General features: G+C 37.1%; 1 protein-coding gene across 1 annotated transcript; it reads left to right on the plus strand.

Moving 5' to 3' along the window:
* Positions 1-3,815: 3,815 nt before the first annotated feature.
* LOC126807868 (polypeptide N-acetylgalactosaminyltransferase 5) lies at positions 3,816-13,944 on the plus strand. The gene is made up of 10 exons (XM_056103396.1): positions 3,816-3,825; positions 4,287-4,459; positions 4,874-5,038; positions 5,804-6,005; positions 8,112-8,229; positions 9,245-9,436; positions 10,401-10,529; positions 10,864-10,974; positions 11,597-11,731; positions 12,162-13,944. The coding sequence occupies exons 2-10, from the start codon at positions 4,306-4,308 to the stop codon at positions 12,378-12,380; spliced, it is 1,425 nt and encodes a 474-aa protein (XP_055959371.1). The 5' UTR covers positions 3,816-3,825; positions 4,287-4,305; the 3' UTR covers positions 12,381-13,944.
* Positions 13,945-14,531: the final 587 nt, after the last annotated feature.

A 14,531-nucleotide genomic window follows, 5' to 3' on the forward strand; every position in this document is an offset into this window, starting at 1 on the left:
CCTTTAAATGTTAATTATCTACTGTCAAAATAGTTTCCACGGCAAAGACGCACAAGTCATCGCCATAAGAATTGAATGTGACTGTTTATAAATATAAGGTGTTATATATATAACAGCCGTGGCTGTGACTGTTTATAAATATATAACGTGTTATATAACAGCCACAAATCATTTCCCTTTAATTCTGTACACTCTTCGTCTGCGATACTCGCAATCTGAATAAAATACTAATTTATATTTCGTTTCGTTTTTTTCTATACTTTCGATGGCCTCTACTAAATGAGGATCTGACCCGTTGGAATGGAAGGTCGCGTCAGGGGGTCATACCAGCGGCTTTCGACCCTATGACGTCAGACATTTGATTAACCAATCAGCGTTGAATGTTTCTAGGGGGGTAACCACAGTTCCGTACACCTCACGCCAAAAGCTCGCCGCATCAGACCGTTTCATTGGCTAATCCCTCACATCATCCAGAACGCAGGTTAGATAACAACTCTTTCAGATCCTAGTGTAGTAAAGACAATTTTGATCTATAAAAAACGAAACGAAATAGGATATGTGTTTTAATCAGATTGCGATACGCAGAAAACAGATGGAATGAAATAAGGTTTAACTGTTCTGCACCGACTAGGCTAATGAAGACGGGCATACGCCATACAGTGTGCTATGACGAAAATGTTTCCCGAACAGCGGCACTACAACCTATTCTTATATCGAATTCCAACCGCAGTGTTCTTTTAACTGAATTAACTAAAAATAATTATCAATGAAAGATAGGTGCGATGACAGTATCAATAGTCTCTGACTAGTAAAACGTTTAAAGGATCAATGGACACACTGTACAATTTATGGATACACAATTACTGACTTTAATACTAAGCGACGTTATCAAGAAAACTAGTATTAAAGGGACAATAACACTCTTGCTGGCTTGAAAGCTCCAAAAAATAAATAATATCTCTATCTAAGTACTAGATGTTTAAGTGTCCTACCTGTTGTGTAAATTATCCATTACATCCTATTTTTCTTGTCCAGAGGGTTCGAAAATATTTTTAAATCGAAGTTTCATTTGAAAAGGTTTACGTTAGACGTTTCAAACCATTATGTTGAATTTTTCAAAATTTTTAAATAAGGTGTGTTAAGATGAAATTTGTATCATCAATTAATTGAAATATTCTAAAATAGTACAATTTGTTGACCAGAATAAAGATTGGGACATATTATTCAGTTACAACAAGAGTGGTATTGAGCCTTTAAACTCAGTAATTGTGTATCCATAAATTGTGCCTTGTGTAAATATGTTCAATTAATAAATACCAATCAAAGAAGATCATAAGTGAAATTCATCTCAAGCACATGATTATATGTTGATGGCGCATGCCCGTCCGCCCTATTTTCCCAGCCGACACCATCTTCCATTTTCAATTCCCGAATGGACATTTACACTTCACTTACAGCTGTCGTTTGATGTCGTATAGAATGTACTTCCATTGTTGAACAGCGATCATGAATATAAAAAAATGTACCAGTTTTTATTGATTGAGTTGGTTAAAAATGTTATAGATCATTACCACCCTAACAAACCGTAACTAAAGGGAGATAACTCGTGTATGTATTGAACATGGCTGTTCTTTACCCACATCTCAGGATATCGGATTTAACGTCCTACTTTTGTTCCCAAGGGACAAGCGAAGGGGTAGGATTAAAGGCCGTTCGATTAGCTGACTGTCATGTGCCCATTATGTTTGAAGAAAAGGCAGAAATCCCAATCAATGGCCAGAAGTCGTATATGAATGACTTATTACAGATATCGATGACGTTTTGTCCCTCCTTTAGCGTGATAAGAAAATCAACAATAGATGAGCCCCAAAATCTTCTTTGCTAGGTTATTATTGTTTTAGTTAGAACGTCTGGAGCACCCTTTTTGGTATTACAGTGAAGGACAGCAATAGTATTAGTTCATTTTGCCGTTGTTATCTTGCCGTGAAAATATAGGGTCCTAATATTCAAAATTCAAAACACAAATCTGTACACGAGTCATGTACTCTGTGGTTCCGGGTGCAATTTGAAATGAACAAAGAAAAATATACCCTACAAGGCAATGCGGAAGTAAAAAGTAATGGGTGGTTCAAAAACGACAAAATAATGATTTTTTTAAAAAAAAAAAACGTGTAGAATGGACTAAGCAGACCAAAACGACTGACAGTTCAAATATTTTACCTAACATAATTGATTATACATTACAATAACAATTTAAACATTTAATATAAATCACTTCTATACATTCATGTTACATTAACAGTAAAACATTAGTCTCGGTGACCCAGAACCTCCTAGTCTTCAACATACGGAGGGTCTGGGAAGGTTGTCAATATTTGACGTAAAGTCCATTGCCCATGCGTAACCGGGGGTTTGGTTTTTAATGTGGTTGATTATCCAGTCTCTTTAGCAAGGTCAAGTAAGAGTTGCGCCCCTTCACACAATAAATCCCATAATTCTTGCATTAATATAAACAAACATGAATCGTGACGACGAATTAGGAATAATTTTAAAGCATAGATATGGCCCATGAAGAGGCAAATTTTACAATAAAAAATTAAGAGTATTAGATATTGAACTCGCATGCAATCAAATGGATTTTTTGAAATGACATTCTTAAATTAATTTCATGGGCGTAAACATCTTGTTTTAAGAGGAGTTACCTCACTTAGACATTGTTTATAATAATGTGAAAGACCGGATTATCTAGCCAATTTTTCTCAAATGTTGACAACCTGTCCAGACTAATATTCGTAGAATATTTTTCTGGATGATAGAGACTAGTAAAACATGTGCTTAGTCAACTATTTTAAGGTTTCAAAGAATAGAGCTATACGCCCTTTAAGGAACCTGTTCCTGGCTCAAAAACAATTTAGGGTAGCGAGATAACCCTTTCCATTCTAATCAGTGGTGCAGAACAGAAGGTCTGGCAAGGGACAACATATAGTCATTCGGATGGGGCCAAAAACAGAGGTCCCGGGTACACATTGGCCTAGTAGTAAAAGTAGGAAATTGAACCCCATTGAATCTTTTGATTTCTTTTCATTCTGTATACTGACCGGGGTTCTGATCGGGGTATACTGACCGGGCTTCTGATCGGGGTATACTGACCGGGCTTCTGATCGGGGTATACTGACCGGGCTTCTGATCGGACTCTCTGTAACAACACTCTGATTAAAACACAGATCCCTTTTCGTTTCGTTTTTTATAGTTCAAAATTTCGTTTTACTTGTCTGTACTACACTAGGATCTGGAAGAGCTGTTATATAACCTGCGTTCTGGATAGCGTGGGGGATTAGCCAATGAAACCATCTGTTATGGCGACTTCTTGGCGTGGGATGCACGGAACTGTGGGTAAACCACTATAAACGTCAACGCTGATTGATTAATCAATGTCTGGCGCCATAGGGTCAAAAGCCGTTTGTGCGACCTCTGACGCCACCTTTTACTACAACCGGTCAGATCTTCGTGTAGTGTAGGCCATCGAAAGTATAAAAAAAACGAAACGAAATATAGATCTGTATTTCAATCATACTGCTGTAACAACAACGTTATAAGTAATATACTTTTATCTAACAGGTGAAATGGGGAAAGGTTATACTTTAAATGAGAATGATTTAACAGATGAACAGAAGGTGAAAGTAAAAGAAGGTTGGAAGAATAATGGTTTTAATCAGTATATAAGTGATATGGTATCATTAGAGAGACGGCTCCCGGATTATCGCTGGCCAGAGTAAGTATGTTAGCCCTGTTTATAGCTGACCACACTAATTATCGCTGGCCAGAGTAAGTGTTATGCTTGTCCTGTTTATCGGTGGCCAGAGTACGTGTTGTGCTTGTCATGATCTTGGCTGGCCAGAGTAAGTATGATTTCCCTGATTTTTCTTGGCCAGTATAAGCATGATTCCACTCTTTGTCGCTGACCAGAGTAAGTATCTTTAGAGAGAGAAGACTTGCGGGTTGTTGTTAGCCAGGGTATGTATAGTATCATTAGCGAATAAGTATGATTTCCCAGATTATGCAATAATAAGTATCATAATTGCCCTCAAAAGTTAATATGTTGTCGCATGCAGTTGGTGTAAAAGTGTATACAAATTCTAACTCCCTAAACCAAAAGCCTCACCCAAACCATCACAGCCTTTTAGGCTGGGGAGTGTGGGGCTATATTTGAGTCATATAATATTTATTTTCGCTAATGTCATTCTAAAAACACTTAAAATTTACCACACATTGAACTTTGTTTTCAGATGTAAGAATAAAACTTACATGTTCAGAACAGATCTTCCGGAAGTCAGCATCATCATACCCTTCCGAGACGAAGCGTGGTCAACATTATTACGGACAGTTCATAGTATTTTAAATCGAACACCTCCGCATTTAGTGAGAGAAATAATCCTGTCAGACGATGCTTCTACAATGGGTAAATATCTTATGATTTTATATAAAGTCTACGACTAACGGCCCGCTGCTTTATCTGCAGAATTTAAAAAAACAAATCAAAACAAAAAACAACAACACGGTATTCCCTAATACGCCCCTGATCTAAGCCCCACCATTCCCTAATACGCTTCTGATTCAAGCTCTGTCATTTCCCCATGTCTTTCCCGAATACGCCTTGATTTAAGCCCCCGCTATTTTCCAATACAACCTTGACACAGCGTCACCATTCTATAATTCGCCCATGGTTGTCTCTATGAAATTACTCAATTTTCCTATTTCAGAACGTAATTCTTTCAAGAACGGGTGCTTTTCTCTATCATGAAATAGAGTCACCGCTATTTCTTAAGACTTCTCTGTTTTCCCTAATAACGGATATTTTTGTTTTATATGACAGAGCATCTTCACCGTCCTCTAGAGGATTATATATCACAGTTTGAGAAAGTGAAAGTAGTAAGATTAAAAGAAAGAGGTGGTTTGATTAGAACCAGATTAAATGGATATGCTATATCAACGGCTCCAGTTGTAGTCTTTATAGATTCACATTGTGAGGTCACTAAAGGTTTGTTTTAAATTAATACCGGGGATGGGGTGGGATAGGTTGGGGCCGGTCACGCCCTCTAGAGGATTATATATCACAGTTTGAGAAAGCCAAAGAAGTAAGGTTAAAATAAAGAGGTATGATGGGAAAGGTGTGGCCATGTGATTTAACGCCCGGGCCTTCGAACGTGACAAAAATAGCACCCTTTAGACCTCATGGAGTCTCATCGATTCAAGTGTCGTCATTTCGATCCCATGCTAATACGTGATAGACAGTAACGTCACCTGCCTAACGTGGTGGTCGTTATCCGTGTTGAAGGGGGATTGCTGAAAACATAGTATACCTTAGGACGTATCCCACCCCAAACGAGCCTCTCTCATACTATATATTCTGGCTTATTATCACTCGTAAGAACTTCAAGTTGAGAATCTTCGTCCACTTAAAAACGTTCCCGGACGACTAGAAGTGTATGGAAATATTTAAAATGTACACCTGGTTTACAGGCTTGTGTCGATGTTACTTTACAAGGTTCGTGTATGTGGCAGGCTATGCTTACTCTTTCTAGAACACTTTCATGCCTGAGTTTGGCTTGGAAGGTTATTTACTAGTTTTATCGAATTTTAGATGCTCTGTTACAATTGTGTTTCCTAACTTCCGGTTTTATACTTATCCACGTTGATTCAAACTAATATTGTCCCAAACATCCCAGCTTGATACAGTCGAGGCGGAGACAATATAGACTGGAATGTTCGAGATTATTTAAATACATACCATGGGCTTTTATAGGCTGGATCGAACCTCTATTGGATCGAATAGCTACAGATGACAGAATAGTGGCCACGGGTATCATGGACGTCATAGAGGGAACAAATTTCAAATACAGACCATATCAAATCGACGACACCAGTCCTATCGGGACGTTTGATTGGAGGTTATTATTTAAATGGACTCGTGTCAAGTATGAGGGAGACAGGACAGCACCAGTAAAGTAAGTAAAGAATTTATGAATCCTGTGTTAGTAAATCCCAGTACTATAATACTTTTGGGTCAAGTGAAAAATTTTTTTATTTCATCTAGTTGGCAAAATAAAGTGCATGAAATCTAATAAAACACCAATTTTACTTTTCTTTTAATTGAATACCACGAATTTGTACTGAATTGACTATGGATTAAAACATTTTCGGGCATCGATTATTATTTGTGAATACAGCTGCTACAGTCTGATTGAATGGTTGGAATTCAGATCGGCATTGAGTGGGATTTCGGTTACAAATCCATTGGACAACTTTGGAGTTGTGGCGGTTACATTTTCAAAAAATTTTCCAGGATGCGATTCGGGTCAGCCACCTAAGGTAGGCTATATTGGACCACATTGAAGTTGCTGTATTCAAGGGCTTCAATAGCAGGAAAACGCATTTGCAGCAGTTAAATTTTCAAAATTTTCTCCCGACAGTCCCGTTTCCGTGAACTGTAAACGATTCATTAGTTGCTGTATTCACGGGCTACAATAGCAGGAAAACGCTTTTGTCCCATTTTTTTTGTGTATGAGGGGAAGGGGCGCTAACCCAAAATTTTTTCGGGCATTTCCGGTTCTGCCCCCCTAACAGTCATCCAGCCCGTCCGCCTATGATAATACCGTATTAAAACACAATTTATATGGAAAACAATCACACTACGTTTCAACAAGTTCTTCCTGTCGTTCTCAAGTAATTAGTGTGAAATAAAACGGTGATTGTTTTTCATGTAAATTGTGTTTTAATATTATATTCAATTACTAAATGCCGTATAAGGAGTATAATACCGTATAATAATTACCAAATGGTGATCACGGTGGGTAAGTGGGTAAGACGCTGGCTCGCTAGCCTGGAGTCGGGCGTTCGATACCTGCGTTGGCCGAGAAAGTTCATCCAGATTTTCCGGCGTGGTTCCCCCATGTCAGTGATGTAGGACGGATGGCCTGACAAAGACAGCTGTCTAGTCGTTCGGATGGCACGAGGAACCCGACTTCCCGTGTACACATTGACGTCCACGTAAAAGATCCCTTGGCACTTGGAATTCGATATAAGAGTTGGCCGTAGTGCCGCTGTCCAGGCAAAATTTCCCTCATGGCACACTGTATGGCGTATGCACGTCTTGATTAAACCAGTTCGGAGCAGAACAGTAGGGCGTTAAACCCCATTTCATTTCATTTCAATGATTACCAAATATAGAATAACTGTTATAGCTTGAGTACCGTATATATTATAATTAAAATGAAGTGAAATGGGGTTTAACCCCTCACAATTCTGCTCGAACCGGGATAATAGAGAGGTTCAGATGCGTTCCGAGAACAAGAACGTGAACGAGGTGAAGTCGTCGTCGTTCTGGGAAGACGTGACGCACTTTCACGGTTAAAAAAAATCCGTATTCTTGACGAAACGCGATGATCAGTTCAGATGAATTGAGAAAAAATTGCACAGTTTGAAAGTGTTGATTCGTTCTATCATTTCGCTTTTATTCGACCAACCAAACAGTACCTAACAAAGGTTGGTATAATTGAAAGGAATGCGTTTCGGTATAAATATGAGAACGATTGTCTAAAATAGAATTAAACCACAACGGAATTCGCTTACGGCTTCAGAGGATCCAAGATGTTTTCACTAGCGAGATCGTCTGCCGGCGTGGGGGAAGCCCTCGAGAACTGATGACGTAGAATGCAAAAAGGGAATCCCCTCGATCTCGGAGTGCATCTGAATCTCTCTAATAAAGACGAGCAAATGCCATGCAGATTCACATTCTTCGTTGAATTCCAACTGCTAAGGATTCTTGTACGTGTACACCAACGTGTTCGCTGATCCTTGCTAGATCCTCCCCCTGCACTGCTGACAAGAGGAAAACACACCAGATGATCGCGAGGTCCCATTGGCATGCACATAAAAGAACCCTTGACAGATGGAATTTAAAAGGCGAGTCGGTCGTATCGCCGCTGTCCAGACAAAACGTAATAATTCATAGCACACTGTCGGACGTTAAACCCCATTTCGATTATTCATTTCCAATTTCATAAGACTCTACTGTGCATGATTACTGTAAGAAAATGTTTTATATTTTACAGGAGTCCTACATTAATTGGTTGTTTGATAGCAATAAGTCGAAGATTTTTTGATGAAATTGGTCGATTTGATGAGGGTTATTTTATCTGGGGAGCAGAAAATTTAGAAATATCTTTCAAGGTACCTGTTTATATTTTATCAAAAACAATTAAATTACTCTTTTTTGCAAGAAATCAGACTACTGAATTGTGGATAGTATGAAATTGTTTAAGGTTTACACCGCGGAGAAAAGATTTACTCCACGGCGAAAAGGTTTACACCGCGGAGAAAACTTTATGCCGCGGAGAAAACTTTATACCGGGGAGAAAAGGTTTATACCGCGGAGAAAGAGAAAAGGTTTACACGGCGGAGAAAAGATTTTTCATGTTTTTTTTTGATTTATCATAGTTTTCACTGCGATTTCTTATATGAGGTAAATCAGATGAAAAAGGTATAAATCAACGTATGGCACTAAAAGGCCACCGTAGATATTATATGTTATGTGAAGACCGGTTTTATGCATGTGCACATTATTATTGATATTATACACTAAATTAAGATAACTAAATTATGTAATATTATATTAGTATCTATACCACAGGACTGGGTAAACATTATTAATAATGAATGTTATACTGGGAAAAAAAGCAAGGGTATATATTCAATATTAAGGGCCAAGTTATAATACCCAAACAACTCACTACAAATTATTTTAAAACTTACAGTTAGATAATGTGTATAACATTTTATGTAAGTCTTAATTTTAATGTCCACTGGAAAAGTGTTTGGAGAAATGTCTTTCTGTGTTTTAAAGATTCTAGAATGGTCGAATTAGATTATAAAATAGCCCACAATATAGTATGGATAATATCTAAATTACATAAAATTGGTAAAACTGATAAATTGTGGCTTGTATGTAAGGATGAGACGGAGGATTTACCTTTTGGATGGGACGAAAACTCGAAATCCTGTGTTCACCTTGGCGTCCACTTAAAAGAGCCCCTAACAACTGGAATTCAATTGCTGTCCGGGCAAATTTCCCTCAGAGCACACTACATAGTTCTGTTTGAGCAGAAAATTAGCATATTAAACTCCATTTTATTCATTCGTTCTCAACTAATAACTTTTCTTTTTGATAAGTATGATTGATTTACAGGCATGGATGTGCGGCGGAAGAGTAGAACAATTGGGATGTTCACATGTCGGCCATGTTTACAAAGGGAGACTACCCTATAATTGGGGCAATTCATCACAAGGTTCAGTGTTGGATCGAAATCTTCTACGTCTAACAGAAGTATGGTTAGATGATTATGGTGTATATCACAAACAGTTATGTAATGGCTGCGCGGTAACTAGATTTTTCGTATTTATCATTAAACGATTTATAATGCTGCGAGTGATCGCCCTTTGTCATGATTACGGCTTAAACGTGTATAAACAGTTCTGGGCCCTTATTCACGAAAACTTAAACGAAGATACAATCGAAATTTTAAGAAATACTGCAATTCGATTGGCTGACCAGTAAAATCAATTTGCATATATCCAATGAAGTTGCAGTATTTCTTAAAATTTCGGTTGTAACTTAGTTTAAGTTTTCGTGAATAAGGGCCCTGACTGTAATGGATGTATGGTAACTAGGTTAAACATATTTATTGTTAAACGTTTTATTTTACTGCGGTCTATATTATGGATATAATGGATGTACGATAACTAGGTTAAACATATTTATCATTAAAAGTATTATTACTTCAGACCCCAAGCGTGTACGTGATAAGTAGTAGGGTTATCTGCCCAACCGGTTTCCTGCCACTGCTAAAGACCCACACGCTGGAGCGTATAATTGAACTAATATTGTAGCATATTATGTCAGTTCTGAAGGGACGTTAAAGTGCACATAAGATGGACCTGGAAATTTTTCGGTATGTGTAGCCAATGGTTACTATATCCACTTTACGGCAAGTTCACATCAATCTGATTATAATTAATTCAGCTATCTTCACTCAAAGTCGCCAAAATCGACCTCCCGTAAAAAAGACTTTGCCAATTATCGAAAACACTCTTAATCCCCTCAGACGCCATGTGGATGTTAAACCCCATTTCTCTCTTATCAAATGCTGGCAATATTTCGAAGATTTAGATGTCGAAGTTGGGCCTCAGCAACTGAATAAACGAAAATCTCTCTGACGATATTGTAGATTCCATTTATTTTGAATTTATCTTATCAGAATTTTGTTTATTTTTTTCTGGAAGATTAAATAACGCTTTTCATGTATAAGGGAAGCTCACACTGCTTTTTTAAATTCTTTTAAAAGGCTGATATCGGAGATGTTTCAGAAAGGATTGCTTTAAGAAATAAACTACAATGTCAGAGTTTTGAATGGTATCTAGAAAATGTGAAGCCGGACATGTTTATTCCGGGAGAATGCTTCACTCATGGGGAGGTAAGTAAAGTTTAAAATACTTTCTAAACCCACGTGTTTGTTGTATGAACATGAACTCCAGATCATAAGGCCTGTTATTTTATTCAAGTGGCCTGTATGTCGAAAGGGGTGGGGTCGTAAGTATAAACTCGTGGTTTTTTTTCGGGTTCTCCGGTTCGTCGTTCTATCAGTTTATTGTTATATGTCGTTATATATCATAATATAGAAACAGATCAACTATATTCTCAATTGTGATTGGATAACATAATGACTAGTTTGTCTAAACTTTTTTGCTAAGCAAGCTATACATTGTGTTAAACCCCATGCCATTTCATTTTATTTAATTTAATTTCAGATAAGAAACAAGCAGCATAAATCGATTTGTGTTGACGCGAGTGACGAAGAGAGCATATTTGGAAAACTACATGTGTCGGTTTACGGTTGTCATGGCAGAGCGGGCAATCAGGTACAGCATATTTAGTTACTATGTCTCTGTGGAGTGTAGAGTCAACTATTTGAGTCCCTTGTTACAAATGCCGCTGAAAATGAAATGAAATGGGGTTTAACATCCTACTGTTTTGCTCCGAACTGGGCTAATGAAGACGGGCATACGCCATACAGTGTGCTATGAGGGAAATTTTGCCCGGACAGCGGCACTACGGCCTACTCTTATATCGAATTCCAACTGTCAAGGGATCTTTTACTTGCACGCCAATGTGTACACGGGACCTCGGTTTTTCGTCCGAACGACTAGACAGCTTTCCTTGTCAGCCCCTCCGTCCTGCATCACTGACAAGGGAGAACGACGCCGGAAAATCTGGATGAACTTTCTCGGCCAATGCAGGGATCGAACACCCGACCTCCAGGCTAGCGAGCCAGCGTCTTACCCACAAATGCCGCTGAAACGCATTATGGTACACGAATCGTGCACCAATGGTAAAATGTTTATTTTGTCTTAAATATTGGATATCAGAGGCCCATCTTTTCCCGGTTGGTGCAGAAAAGTAAGATTCATGTTAAATGCCCCTTTGTTTAGTGCAACACGGTAAACAATATGTACTGTGTAGCCATTATATTTATATTTACAGCTGTGGTACCTGTGTAACTATGGGCAGATCAGACGACTGCGAGGATGTTGGGCGCAGCAACATGAGTCGAATATCACACTTACCATATGTGACGATAATAATGACGTTCCTCGTAAACATTTTGAATATCGGGAGGTAAGACAACTGGTTTGGAAGCGTATACGTTATGCCGCAAATCACTGTATCTAAATCATTATCTGGACTAAATCTTTTAAATCTTTGGATTTAGATTTTTAAAACAGAAGGTACTGGTAATCCGATGTGTTTTGTTTTCGATTATTGATGTGGACAGCTGTATACGATTAGATCGATTAGATGTTTGTAACGAACGATTAAGCGGAAGTCGCCTTGTTTAATGTTGTTAGTTTTATTTCGACATTGGAACACAAAACCGGTTATAACTCAACGCTGGCTTTATCCACCGAGTCAACATTTTCAAAGAAGACAAATAAGTCATCACATATAAGAAATCAACATATAAAATCCAATCAAATCGACAATTTTATTCGTTACTCAACTCAATTTTAAGTTGTATATTTGTATTTTTTTAACAAATTTTCTTCAGGACGACACAATCTACCACGCTGACTCCAGGAAATGTTTGGATCTGTATGTGGATAGCAAATCTAGGATTCTATCCCTTTTAGAGTGTACTGGGAAAGATAATCAGAAATGGACATGGAATAGGGGTTCGCCACCAGGACCCATTCCAAAATATCGAATAAGAAGCAGAGAAAAGAACAACGGCGACGACAGTGCCAATGAGAACGACGAAACGAATTAACCATGGACCGCGAAGACTGGACATTTAAAACACGTTTAACCGGAATACATCATACCTTTACGTCAAACATGTTAATACCAACCATGTTTAATTTGCTCTTTAGTATTGTCACCTTGATGTTTGTGACTACTACGGGTGTTAATTGTGTACTTCCGGTTACGGACAGACGGTGTCACTACTTACATGGTGTATATAAGATAACCTAGAGACCACTGATCGTTTCATTTCTGTCGAATCATAATCATGGAATTTAGATAAATATTTACTAAAATATTAAAAGTGAAAGTTTTATATCAACATTAAACGTCAATTGAACACAAAAACTTGATGGATAATTATTGATATTTACGTTAAAACTGATTTTTTTTAAAAACAATATTTTATTCACATGAAATGAGAAATGATTGAAGAACAGACTAGTCCTATATTTTACCCATAACTAAAACTTATATAATCTTACTTATAATGCTACTTACAATGTTAGTTATAATGTTCTATATAGTTCTACATATAATGCTATATAAATAATGATACTTACAATACTAGTTATATATAATTCTACTTATAATGCGATTTATAATGCTATATAAATAATAATACTTATAATATTATATATAATGTTACTTATAATGCTAGTTATATATAATTCTACTTATAATGCTAGTTATATATAATGTCACTTATAATGCTAGTTATATATAATGTCACTTATAATGCTAGTAACATACAATGTTACTTATAATGCTAGTTATATATATATATATATATATATATTATGCTAGTTATATATATATATATAATGCTAGTGATATATATATATAATGCTAGTGATATATAATTCTACTTATAATGCTATTTAAATAATGTTACTTATAATACTATATATAATGTTACTTATAATGCTATATATAATGTTACTTATAATGCTATATATAATGTTACTTATAATGTAACTTCAGGAACTTCCCGTACGTACAGAATCCCAATCGAGTTCCATGAAAATAGATGTGGTGTGAGCAGAATTATGATGTCATTAACGTTTCAGCTGTTGAAATTGGTCGATAGCACCATGCTCATATTTGTTCGAATGACACCTTTCACCATATTAGTATCCACGGGTGTACATCAATGAGCACACGTCAAAACACATTGTTCTTGTCAGCTCTAGAGGCGCCCGCCTGGTCTGAAAAATGTCGAGTGTCTTCTTGTTCATAATATTTACCAAACACGGAGTTTTGTTTAAGCCGTTGAATACGTCGTATATGAGAGTTGATATGTCCGTTTCCACAAACTATCTATTATTATTACGTATATTATTATTTTTTTTTATATCCACAATTAGTACAATAGTACAATATTAGTACAATATTATTTCCTTAGACTGCAAACAAATAGAATTGATTTTATGCCAAGATTCCCAAAATTTAATATTAGTAATTCATTTCACTTTATTTTGTAAATTTGTGAATTTTAGATTTATTCATCTTTAGTGATTTCGATCATGTTTTTTTCATCTTGTATGGTAGCCATCTGAATGTCAATTAAATATATGCTTGTTTTTAAAGATCATTTGTTTTAATTACCCCCCCCCCCACCAAAAAAACAACAAAACAAAACAAAAAACGCAAGCAAACAAAAATAACCCCCAAAACAACATCTACAAATAAACAAATATCAACAGAAACTGAAAAAATCGAATTTATCGCGTCCATTTTGCGACTAAGTCTTTTTATTTGTTTTATTTCTATGATTACATGCGCATTGCGAGGGGGGGGGGGTGAGGGTATTGCCCGGCACGGGGAGCGACTTTTCCGCCTTCTCTTCCAAGGTAAAGCCAGATTATCTCCCTTTACCCGTGAAATCTTAGAAAGAGCCCAAACCTATGTTGCCCAATTTTTGGTGTAATTGCATACACAATCCCACCATTTTGTTTTTAAACCACTGATGAACTGGTGTCCTTTAGTTGACAGGCTACCTTAAACCGAGCGGTCTTCGGCTTCAGAAATCCAAGCCCAAACTATCGCCCCGGGTATAAGTATTAACGGGTACCATGCAGTGGCACGATATGCTCTATGTCTAAAACACCCGATATCACTTCTCATTTCAGAAGCTAACAAAGCTTACAAATCAGGGCCGTAACTAGCTCAGAAC

This window comes from Patella vulgata, chromosome 9 (assembly GCF_932274485.2).
Source record: "Patella vulgata chromosome 9, xgPatVulg1.2, whole genome shotgun sequence".
Taxonomy (NCBI): domain Eukaryota; kingdom Metazoa; phylum Mollusca; class Gastropoda; family Patellidae; genus Patella; species Patella vulgata.